The 12,485-nt window shown below is 46.7% G+C and overlaps 1 protein-coding gene across 1 annotated transcript in view; it reads right to left on the bottom strand.

Moving 5' to 3' along the window:
* Positions 1-158: 158 nt before the first annotated feature.
* Positions 159-12,485, bottom strand: part of GGT5 (gamma-glutamyltransferase 5) — a 42,939-nt gene continuing 30,612 nt past the window's right edge. The window contains exons 6-12 of the mRNA XM_035098935.2: positions 10,759-10,905; positions 9,559-9,695; positions 6,412-6,602; positions 5,206-5,303; positions 2,788-2,900; positions 1,869-1,979; positions 159-1,281 (exon numbers count right to left, since the gene is read on the bottom strand). Of these exons, the coding sequence (XP_034954826.2) occupies positions 1,135-1,281; positions 1,869-1,979; positions 2,788-2,900; positions 5,206-5,303; positions 6,412-6,602; positions 9,559-9,695; positions 10,759-10,905 (944 nt within the window). The 3' untranslated portion in view covers positions 159-1,134. The remainder of the gene's footprint in view (positions 1,282-1,868; positions 1,980-2,787; positions 2,901-5,205; positions 5,304-6,411; positions 6,603-9,558; positions 9,696-10,758; positions 10,906-12,485) is intronic.

Genomic DNA, 12,485 nt, shown 5'->3' with positions numbered 1-12,485 from the left:
AGCAGTTTCAGAAACAGCAAAATTGAACCCAAGTGAGGAGGGTGTCCTCCCACTCCAGTCCCTCTTGGTCTACAGTAAGTCCATACATGGGGGTGGTAAAATTGGGGGAGGGGGCAGGTAAGAGCTTGAGCTAGGAACCCAGAGATTTAGACCATATATAAAAGGAGACAATTCATTTATTAAAAAATATAGAACTCTGCACGTCAAACTTGCACAAAGAAGAAAACACAAATCCTGCACAGCTGTCCTTTTGCTGAATGAAGCTCCTTGCTTGGCATCAACAATGCCCTCTGCGCACAAACACACCCCCAAGCACACTAGGAGCCACTACCTGGTGCAGCTGTTGCATCGAGCGGCTCTCTCTTCACTCGGAGCACTTGTGATCCCACACAGCAAAAGAGTCTACCAAGTGTCCGCTCTTGGGAGTTTGCTGCCAAAGGGTGAAAGAGGCATTTTCCTGGCTGTGGGTCAATGAGGCAAGTTTCGTCCCCAGCACTTTGCAGCCTCCGGCATCATGAAATCTGCTGGCTGGCTGGCTGCTCCTCTGAGGAGCCAGAACCATCGCATTATCCAGGGAAGTGACTCAGCTGCCTGCCTGCCTGCCTGCAGAAAATATCCTCAGGTAGGTCCTTTGCAGAGCACAGGCTCCCGTCAGACACCTGCTACTGCTGCTGCCACCGCCACAACCCAGATCTTTCACAGAGTGGCAAATGTTGGCAAATGGTTTTCTCTTGTCTCATTGACTGTATGCCACACTCTCATGCCAGCTGCTCTTCCCTGCGAGGCTGCCCATCTTCCTTGGATCTCGACGCATAGCCTGGACAGAAGGTGCTGGGAGCTGGTGAGAGGGACGAAGTCTTCAGCAAAAGCGAGGGCTGTTTTTTGGCTCAGTTCTTCCACAGTATAGCACTGCTCTTGTAAACACCTCTCACTCTCTGTCTGTCTGTCTGTCTGTCTCTCTCCAGGAAAAAGAAATATGTGATGGAGGGATCCAGCTGCAACAAATTAGTGTTTTTTTCAGACCCAGAAGTGGCTGCAAAGCTGCAACAGCTGCTCTGAGAGAGTGCAGAGGGGCAGGCAGGCGGGTCCTCCAGGCCCTCTGGCTTTGCCTCAGGCCAAATAGCCGCTGGGCTACTAATAGCCAGAGGCTTGGCCATTTTTCCTTAGGTCCGAGTAGGGGAAGAGGCAGGGGCCGTCCTTAGAAACAGCTTGCACCACGTTCAGGCTCCATGGCATCGTCTTCACCGTGTGGCCCTTTTGGTGCAGTGCCGCCACAACACCCTGCAAGGAAAGGAAGAGGAGGAGGGTAGAGGAAATACAGGCATCCCTCCAAACACAGGAAGCTTCCTTAGGCAAAGCTGAATTGTTGCTCCGTCTAGCTCAGTATTGTTGCTGCCAACTGGCAGCAGTGACTCTCCCAAGATTTCACGCCCAGGGGCCATTCCCAACCTTTCCTGGAAATGCTGCCGTTGGGGATTGAACCTGGGACCTGCGCAGCAGGCTCCCCCAGGAGCTAGAACTCCCATCAGCCCCAGCCAGAAAGGTCATATGATGAGAGCCCGGTTGTGCTTGCTGGGGCTGATGGGAGTTGTAGTCCGCAGCGCAGGGCTAAAAACTGGCATAGGGCTGTCGCTTTATGTTTTGTACGCTGCAGGACTTGTGGCAATCACTGACATACCCCTCAACTGTCCCGATTTAATAGGGACGCCCCATTTCGGGGGGGGGGGCTTGCTCTCTTGTGAGATCACAGCCCCTAAAGACCTGCCTGTCAGTTTTCTTCTGGGACATGTTGGTGGCATTCCTGGTTCCAGGAGCCTCTGTCTCATGGCTCCCCCTTGAGACCCCAGAGAGCTGCGCACACATCTCACCTTGTCAAATGCCTTTTCTACTTCAATTCCGTTAGTCCCGTTCGTGCAGAGAATTGGTGCCTTGACAGCTTCGTCCACATCGTACCCAAACCACAGCTTGTTAGCGATGGTCTGCAAGAGAAGGAGAAGCCTGGCTTTAGACATGTTCACGTCTAAAGAGGCCAGGGTTCAAATGCCGACTCGGCCATGAAGCTCACTAGGGTGACCTTGGGACAGTAACTGCCTCTCTCAGCCCAACTGACGTCACTGGGTTGTAGTGAGGATAAAATGACCTAAAAATGAAAATCGGAGAAGGGGGAGATTGGGGAAGCCCCTAAAAACAATGTTATGGATAATGAAAAATTATTGTATTTTTTCTTTTTTCCTTCTTTTTTTCTTTTTTACGCTCTTCTTGGTTTCTTTTTTGTGGGTTTTGGGTGGGGGGTAGGGATTTTATTTTCTAACTTTTTCTGTTTTTTCTCTTTTTTTTTCTTTGTTCTTATAATATGATAAGAGTATGGAATGTTGGCTGGGCAGACACCCGGCTCTGTCTTCCCCTGTTACTCTGGGGCCCACCGGTGGCAGGGGTGGGCGTTGGGGAGGGGAGGAAGGGTAGGGGAGAAACCCAGCCACTAAAATGAACCACCTTCGACTATTTGCTCAGCGTGGGTCTTTCTTGTGGCAGGAGGGGACTCATGGGGGGGGTGGAAGAAGGTGTGAGATTATGATTGTTTATTTCTTTTGTATTTTTTTCTTTTTTCTTCTTTATGCTTATTATAAAATCAATAAAATTATATTTAAAAAAATGAAAACAAAACTTAAGCTATTTTCCCCAGGGCAAATTACAAAGCAAAAGGACAGATTTCACGGGCGTTAACTGTGAAGTGCAGCTTCAGCTTTCCAGGCTCAAACCAAGAATCCAGTGTTTTTGTCAACTTACCAGCACAACAGCAGGGATGATAAGTTGCCCGCCTGACCCTCCGACCACCAGCTTTGACTGCCCATCGCGGGAAATGAGGATGGATGGTGTCATGGAAGAAGGGGGCATCTCTCCTATAGGTGGGGGGGCAGCAAGAAATGGAGGGTGAGCAACCTGTATGGTCACTTCTAAAACGGAGAGTAAAAACCTCACCTTGTGCATTTGGATATTATTATTTCTCTCTCTCTTTTTGAATTTTATTTATGCTTTTCAGATATATACATTTCGCTGATTTTTACCATCGTTTTAACTTTTCAAAACTTGACTTCCTTCCCCCTCTTTCTGCGGTTCCTTAAATTTATTTTTGATATCTTCTGCATATCCAAATTAACTTAACTTACTCTTGAGAGTCCCATGGACTGCAAGAAGATCAAACCTATCCATTCTGAAGGAAATCAGCCCTGAGTGCTCACTGGAAGGACAGATCGTGAAGCTGAGGCTCCAATACTTTGTCCACCTCATGAGAAGAGAAGACTCCCTGGAAAAGACCCTGATGTTGGGAAAGATGGAGGGCACTAGGAGAAGGGGACCGATAGAGGACGAGATGGTTGGACAGTGTTCTCGAAGCTACGAACATGGGTTTGACCAAACTGCGGGAGGCGGTGCAGGACAGGAGTGCCTGGCGTGCTATGGTCCATGGGGTCACGAAGAGTCGGACACGACTAAACGACTAAACAACAACTCATTTACTTATCTTCTTTAAATATATACTCTTATGTGGTATATACTCTTATGTGACTGCAGGTTATTACAATAATCCTACCAGTGTTTTTATCTGTTCACCTAAGAGATCTACAGCAAACCTTTTTAGAACTAAAATATCCGCCCAATGAAATTAAACAACAGATCAACACAGCCAGACTGATACCCAGAGAGAACTGGCTGCAAGACAGACGCAAAAAAGAAAATAACAGAACACCACTAGTAATCACATACAGCTCCCAAGTTAAAACAGTACAACACATCATCAGAGATCTACAACCTCTCCTAGACAAAGACAGTTCTATTTCTCAAACTCTGGGAGGAAGACCTTTCATTTCCTACAGACAGCCACCCAATCTTAAACAACTCCTCACCCAAAATAGTACAACCACCAGACTTAACATGGACACTGGTACCAGAGCCTGCAATAAACCCAAATGTCAACTTTGCTGCCACATACACTCGGACCACACCATTACTGGCCCCAACAGCATCAAACATACCATCTCAGGACTATTTAATTGCTCATCTTCTAACATTGTGTATGCCATCAAATGCCAACAGTGCCCTTCAGCTCTCTATATTGGACAAATAGGCCAAACCCTACACCAAAGGATAAATGGACATAAATCTGACATCAGGTATCACAAGATAGAGAAACCAGTAGGAGAACACTTCAAGCTCCCAGGACATTCTATACAAGATCTCAAAGTAGCTGTCTTCTTACAAAAGAATTTCAGAAATAGACTGGAAAGAGAAGTTGCTGAACTGCAGTTTATCACCAAACTTAAAACCATGGAGAAATCTGGTCTAAATAAAGACATTGGATTCTTATATCATTATACATGATAAAGCTATCTTTAACCACCCCTTGCTTTTCCTGTGGGACCAATTGCAGTCATAAACAGTCGTAAATTCTTCCTGTAAGACCAAATGCAGTCATAAACAGTCCGGTTTCCCACCACCCTTCTGAGTGGTGCCCCTCCCCACTATCTCACTATATGTGGGGATCTGGTGACTTCTGTTTCAGTGTATCTGAAGAAGTGTGCATGCACACGAAAGCTCATACCAATGACAAACTTAGTTGGTCTCTAAGGTGCTACTGGAAGGGTGTTTTTTTATTTTGTTCCGACTATACCAGACCAACACGGCTACCTACCTGTAACTACAATTTATCTGTAAGTATCCAACAAGCCATTTCCATTCTTTTATTTAAAAAAGTTTGCTATCTTGATTTCTTATTCTTCTGGTAAGTTTCGCCATTTCTGCATATTCCATAAGATTTTGTATCCATTCTTCCTTTGCTGGGACTTCTTCTTTCCATTTTTGGGCAAGTGGCATTTTTGCCGCTTTAGTTGCATACATGAATAAGTTTCTATACAATTTTGGTAGTTCTGTCCCTATAATTCCCAATAATTATTTCTCTCTCTCTCTCTCATTATTGTTGGAGAGAAATCTTTGCACCTTTATGTTAATGAGCTGAAAGAAGACCCGCAGCTCCTCTTTCTTCAGGGTGTGGGTGTGAGGTGTCCCGGAATCACATCAACCCCCTTTTGGGACTCTTCTACCATCCATCCATCCATCCATCCATCCATCCATCCATCCATCCATCCATCCATCCCCTTCTGCCCAGCATTTGTGCTTGCGATGGGCTTTCCCTGTGGAGGTGGAGCTCACCTGGCGAGATCCTGCCACTCGACTGCTTCATGCAAAAGTCAGCGAGTTCATTGTTTAAGATGATCCCAGTCTGTGGCGAATACACCATGGCACCAAACCTGAGCAAGGGGAGAGCAGAGGTTTGAGGACATCATCAGAAGGGACGCAGTTCTCCTCCCTACCTGCTTTTATTTATCCCCCCCCCCCCTGGCAGGGTGGCGGTGGCCAGAACAGGAGACGCAAACAGGTGGCAGGGAAGGAGAGGGTTAAGCAACTTCTGTGTGGCCAGCCCAGAGCAGGGATGTCGTCCTTCAAGTGTGCCTTTGCAGTGGAAGTGAGCAGACGGGATTTCTTATCCTTTTGGTAGGAATTAAAACAGCAAGATGCCAGACCTCTATCCCTGCAAGAGGGCCTGGAACCATGGAGAAGGTGTCCCGCTCTCTGCCTCCCACAGCCCGGCAGTTGGAACGTAGGACGGGGCCTTATTTTGAGTCAAACCATTGGTCCATCTAACTCCATATTCCCAACACCGACCGGCAGCAATGGTTATTCAGCATTTCAGGCAGGGGGTCTCTCCCCAGCCCTGCCTGGAAATATGGCTGGGGATTGGACCTGGGGCCTTTTTGTGCAAACACTCTGCCACTGAGCTATGGCCCTTCCCCTAAAATTAAAACAAGATTCTAGTCCTCAGGGCACATGGAGAGCTTGCCTGAAGGATCAAGCCAAAGGCCCATCTAGTCCAGCATGGGCGTAAGCAAGGGGGGGCTGCCCCCTATATCAATCAAAATCAATACAAATTTAAGGTTCTGCCCCCTTAAAAAATCCTCCCCCCCAACAAAATCCTGGCCACGCTCATATAGTCTAGCACAGGCACCCCCAAACTGTGGCCCTCCAGATGTTTTGGCCTACAACTCCCATGATCCCTAGCTAACAGGACCAGTGGTCGGGGAAGATGGGAATTGTAGTCCAAAACATCTGGAGGGCCGAAGTTTGGGGATGCCTGGTCTAGCATCTTCTTTTTACAGTGGCCAACCAGGTGGTTCTGAATTAAGGTCTGATTTAAATAGGAAGCACAGAGTCAAACCGTTGTTCCATCTAGCTCCATATTTTCTGCACTGGCTGGCAGCAATGGCTCTCCAGAGTTTCAGCTGGGCAAACTCCCAATGCATAAAATTATTGCAATAAAGCTTCTGTCCTGCCTTTGCGACTCATCTGCTCCCAACTTACGGGTAGTTAATCGTGCTGGTGGCTGATACGGCGCTCCCGTCTTCAGCCAGGACGGAAACGTGGGAGGTGCCAAACGGGGTGGTTCCCACCTGGGCAGAGTCATAGTGGGATGCTGGGTGGTCTCCCCGCTCATCGATCCGCTGCCTGACGTGGCTAGCAAAGGAGTCCGAGATCAGCTGGCTCAAGACACCCTAAAGAACACAGCACATCTCAGTGAGGCAGGTTGCGATAACCTCAGCCGCAAAGGGGTAATGGTGCCTTCTGGAAAAGTCAAAGCTGGGCTCAGTGGGATAGGAATGTAAATTGCAGGAAGCAACGTCTTGCAGTGCTTATCTTCAGCTGCAGAGGGCAGCCATCTACCTGCCTCGCCCACTGGCTCCCAAACTTTTTCAGCCCATTGCCCCCTATCTTCCATAAACTCATCCCCAACACCCTATGCCAGGCATCCCCAAACTGCGGCCCTCCAGATGTTTTGGCCTACAACTCCCATGATCCCTAGCTAGCAGGACCAGTGGTCGGGGAAGATGGGAATTGTAGTCCAAAACATCTGGAGGGCCGAAGTTTGGGGATGCCTGCCCTATGCCCTATCCGAGGGGTGGCCAACTCCCAAGACACTGCGATCTACTCACAGAGTTAAAAACTGGCAGTGATCTACCCCTTTTGGGGGGTTCAGGTCAAAGTTGTTGATTTTTTTTTCTTTAGGAAAGAAAGCCCTGGTTTTGGGGGTTCTGGTCAAAGTTCTTGGGCTTTTTTTAGGACTGAGGATGGCCCCGTTTTGGGGGGTGCAGGGCACACATGTTGAGCTTTTTCTAGGGGAGCAAAGGTTGTTGAGCTTCTTTGGGGGGGAGCCAGTGATCTACCACAGATGTCCAGTGATCTACCGGTAGATCACGATCTACCTGTTGGACGTGCCTGCCCTATCCCATAGGTTTTCAACCTTTTCCAGTCCACAGCTCCCTTAACTACATTCTTTCTGTGGCACCCCTGTGGGGCTCAGGAGCCCAGTAATGTCACCTCTTGCCTGCCTAGCTGGCAGGCTCTCACCTTTTTTGCAAACACCCTCCCTTGTGGAGTGTTTCCTCGGCCTCCTCTCCTCTCCCCTCTCCTTGGGAGTCCTGCTGGTAGCTACTGCTGCAACAAACAGCTGTGCAAGCCTTTGGGAGGCAGAGATGCGATAGGGCAGGGCTGGCCAACAGGTGGATCACGATCTACAGGTTGATCGTGGGGTGTCCCTGGTCGACCCTCTGACCCAAAATAATAATAATAATAATAATAATAATAATAATAATAATAATAATAATAATAAAGCTCAACAACTCTTGCTCCCTAAAAAAAGCTCAACAACTTTGGCCAATCCAATGGGCAGATCACTGCCAGTTGATTTATAGTGTGAGTAGATCACAGTCCCAAACTGTGATCTACTCACACTATAAGTTGGACACCCCTGTGATAGGGCATCAGAGGAAGGAGGGAAGGAGAGAGCAACAGAGGCCAGGGTTGCCCATGGTATCCCGACCATCATTCAAGGCACCCCAGGGTGCCATGACACTCTGGTTGAAAACCACTGCACCACCCCATAAAAAGCACTATTCAGGATAGAGGTTTGCACGACCCACTAAGGAAGGTGAAGTTCTAAACAGGAACAGTTAATTGCACATTTGTTCAAAATCCAGTTAACACTAATTAATTTGTTCAACAAAACGGATTCACTTGATCCATTGATACCAGCTTTTCAAAATCTGATAGTCATTTACACCTCCAGCGCCCCACTGCCACCCCCTTCCCTCTTAGCCCCCCCTCAGGTAACCCCACTGCCCCCCCAGGTGATACTACCATTCACTTTGGGACCCAACTGGTCTGACCAAAAGCAAAAGCATCCTCACCCTGTTTGGAAACAAGAGTTTAAAAAAAAAATCTTGAAAAGAGTTTTTTTTTAAAATCTTGAATTGCTGTCACTCGGCTATTCTATATCAGAAATCAGATTGTGAAATTGAATTGCTGATAGGAAAAAATTTCTTGATTCTATTATTATATATACAGTGGAACCTCAGTTTATGAACACCTCGGTTTATGAATTTTCGGTTTATGAACGCCGCGGACCCATCTGGAACGGATTAATTCACTTTCCATTACTTTTAATGGGAAAGTTCGCTTCAGTTTATGAACGCTTCAGTTTATGAACAGACTTCCGGAACCAATTACACCCATGTTTCAGTTTATGAACGCTTCAGTTTAAGTACTTCACGGACCCGTCTGGAACGGATTAATCCACTTTCCATTACTTTCAATGGAAAAGTTCGCTTCAGTTTATGAACGGTTACTCTGCGGACAGTCTGGAACGGATTAATCCACTTTCCATTACTTTCAATTGGAAAGTTCGCTTCAGTTTATGAATGCTTCAGTTTATGAACAGACTTCCGGAACCAATTGTGTTCATAAACCAAGGTACCACTGTACTGTACGTACACACCGCTTGATTGTAAAGTTAAGATGCTAAAACAAGTTAACATTACCTCAACTTTCTAAGCCTGTGGGTAGGCTCACCTAAACAAGAACATTTTTAGCAGGTGCCAAAAAGAGTACAGTGAAGGTACCTGCTTGATCTCAATTTTATGATAACTAGAATATTTGGGCTTCATGATGACAGAATGCTGAGGCGTCAGCTGCCTGCACAGCTCTGCAATTATGAGCAAGGAAGAGAGTTTCCCCCTCTTGTCTTCTCTCCACAGCGGCTGCCCCTCAACTCTGTCCGAATTTGCAAAACTCCCTCCCCTTGCGGACCAGACAAAACCAAACCTTGTATTTTGGAAGCATGAAAAGACTCATTTAATCATGCTAGATGAGGGCGGTGGCATGAAGCTCTAGAGTTCCTTACATTCTTATCCAGTGATAAGATGTGCCAGAACTCTCCATGAACTCTTTCCTTGTTCTTTTACAATGGCGATGCAGCCCACCTGAGAGGTGCCATTACTGAGTTCTGGTAAATTCCGTTTACTGAACGGGCTGAATGACACTAGTACATATATATTTTTAAATGATTATTTGGAACCATTGGAGGGGGGGCACTATAGTTTTTTTTTCCTTCAAAAAATAAGGCAACAAAGCTTTTAACAAGGATGAAGAACGACAGGCTCCCAGATCACACACCTCTCCAGTTTGGGAAAAAGCTGGGTGATCCACTTTTACTCTCTGGCCATTGGCAAACTTCAGAGCTTCTGCGATGTAGTGGTACGTCTCAGCACTCTGGCTAAGTGTGCTCATGGAATCTTTGGTGAAGTTGAAACCTGGAAGACAAGAAGAGCTAGCTCTGAGCACCCAGGCCGAAGGAAGAGCAGAAAAGACTCTGCGGCGCTCTTCTGAGACCCAGGGAATGACCCTTGGCTGTGTTAGAAACTCTAGGCACCAAATGGCTCCTTAAATCAAGGCTACAATTGCCAAAACAGAATGTCTAGTTGCCATTTAGGGGCAAGTCTTATCTTTCAAAGGATTGACTTGGCTGTGATTGTGTTACGTATTCAGTGGTCTGCGTTTGCCTGAGCTCGAGTCTGGACTAAGGATTCTGAGCTCCTGTGTTCAGATTCGAAACACAGAATATTTCAGGATTTGGGCCTCTGCCATTGGCCCTTGAACTCTGAGTCGTGATTTGCATTTTGGAAGTTTAGACAGCCAATCACGTTGAGAGTGGGAGTGGCCCAGGCTTTCAGAAATGTATATAAGCAGTTGCTTTGCCTCTGTTTCCCAGTTACGTAGTTCAATAAAGGTTCTTGCTGTAATGGCTGTGTCTTGCCTCGTACGAACCCACCTATACTTCACATTGATTCTTGGTTAAACGTCTGGCTAGTTCAGATGACAACTTTGAGCTAGGTTAAGAACTCTTGAGAACTTAAAGAAAAGGCACTTGATCCAGGGAACAGTTCACATATCTATTGGCCTATTCTGACCTCTTTATCTTAATGGTGACACGGACCATTCATAAGAAGATTCTTCACAATGGAGAGCACAGCAGTGGGGGTTGGGGTAAGCTACAACAAGTAAATATAACCTCATTCACTGCTCCTGCTCAGACTGCACAGAAAAGGCATTTTGGTTCCTGAAATTCAGATTGTGCAGATAAAATACAACTGATGGATCATTGCCCGAGGCTAAAGGAGGTTGAAAGGGCATCAGATTGAAGCTGCCAAATGAGAATTACTGAAGGAAGTGGCCAGGGGCCTCCTCTTCTCCTGGTCCACAGTGTTGGGGGGAGGTGTCTGCCACTCTTCCCTTTTTCACCCACACCAGCAGCACCACAGGACCAGAATCTCCCCATCCCTGATACGCAGTGAACCAAATGGACCCCTCCTTTACCTTTGAGGACATTGAGGATAAATAGGAGAATGGGCCCCGCTGCAGGACGCGGGGCAGAGTACACAGTGTATTCACCCAGGGAGATGTTCACAGGGCTCACCACTTCTACTCGGTAATCCCTGAGGTCGTCCAGGGACAAGATGCTGCCTGGAAAACAAGGGGAGGAAGATGCGTCAGGCCTTATCTGAGCTGAGGCAGGGGCAGAAAATAGCTCAAATCCCGAGCGCAAATGAGAGGAACTGCTTGCAGGAAGTCTTAGTGACCCCTGGCACTAAGGAGGGAATGTGGTTCCTTCTCAAGGAGTGGGGAGGGGGAGGCTTGCACAGCAAAGAGAGTTGGGACTCCTGCCCTGACAGCTGCCATCACAGGAGAGGAAGGGGACAATGGAAGGAAGGAGTGGGGAGGGGGAAACAGCCTACAACTGTCACGTGCAAGGGCGAGGCGGCAAAGCAACGGCTGGGACAGATCTGGAAAAGGGAACAGGGGCACCAAATTCTGATTAGGCTGCTGCGGAATCACTAATGTTTTCCAAGGTATTGGAAAATCTGCTTGAACCCTTCTCAGCAGGGCAGATAAAGAAAAGGAAAAAACCCAGAGTCCTTTCTGTTGGGGATAATTTCAGACTGAAATTCCCAGGTGTCAAAAAAAAAGGTTATTTATGTATGCTACCACTATGGCCTGTTTTTGTTACCAAAACTGTTCCAAAATGGAAAACAAGTAAGGTCCCAACTAAGGAAGAATGGCAACTTAAGTTGACAGAATATGCACAACTACGTAGCAGACTTAACATATAGAATATAAGAGAACATGAAGAACATACGTTTAAAGAAGATTGGAAAACGTTTATTGAATATATGGGAAATAACTGAACAGCTGAAAATGCTGGCAGCATTAAGTGTTATCAACAGTGCAAGCAAGTTTTTATGGCTATGCAGGGATTTGTGAAATGTAAAATGAACCATGGAAAGAGAAGAAGGGATGTCATTGATATATTAAGGATGTGAAATGAGTATTTTAAATTGTAAAATAAGAAATTTAATAAAAAAATTATAGGATAGATGGATAGATAGATAGATAGATAGATAGATAGATAGATATAGATAGATAGGAATCATTTTCCATGCAGTGCATTCACAATGGAACTCAATCCCACGGGAGGCAGTGATAACCACCAATCTGGATGGCTTTGAAAAAGTATTAGACACTTCTGAATGCCGGTTACGGGAACCACAACAGAGGAGAGGGCTCTTGTTCTGGTTGGCCACAGTGAAAACAGGATGCTGGACTGGATTGGCCATTGGCATGATCCAGCAGGGTCATCTTATGGTCTTATGTCCAGGGTTGGCATCAACTTTGTTCTCTGAGAGCCCCCACCCCCCAGGTCTCCTGTCTTGAACCCGGCACAAAATGGCGGTTCAGGAAGCGGAGTCAACTTCTCGCTGCGTCCCACAAGCCATAACACTAGAACAGCCCCATAAGCAGGGTCTACATCTGAGCGACCACAAGTCAGACCCAAACTCTGCCCATGACGGACAGGGAGTAAAGACTGGTCACCTTCTTCTTCTTTTTGGGAATTGTAGGTACAGAACTACCCAAACTGTATAGAAATTTATTAATGTAGCCGACTAAGGTGGCAAGGATGCCATTTGCTCAATAATGGAAAGATGAAGAAGTCCCAGCGAAAGAAGAATGGATACAAAAACCTACGGAATATGCAGAAATGGCGA

This window comes from Zootoca vivipara, chromosome 17 (assembly GCF_963506605.1).
Source record: "Zootoca vivipara chromosome 17, rZooViv1.1, whole genome shotgun sequence".
Taxonomy (NCBI): Eukaryota; Metazoa; Chordata; class Lepidosauria; order Squamata; family Lacertidae; genus Zootoca; species Zootoca vivipara.
Note: the sequence above shows the minus strand (reverse complement) of the source record. Positions and strands in the feature narration are given on the sequence as shown.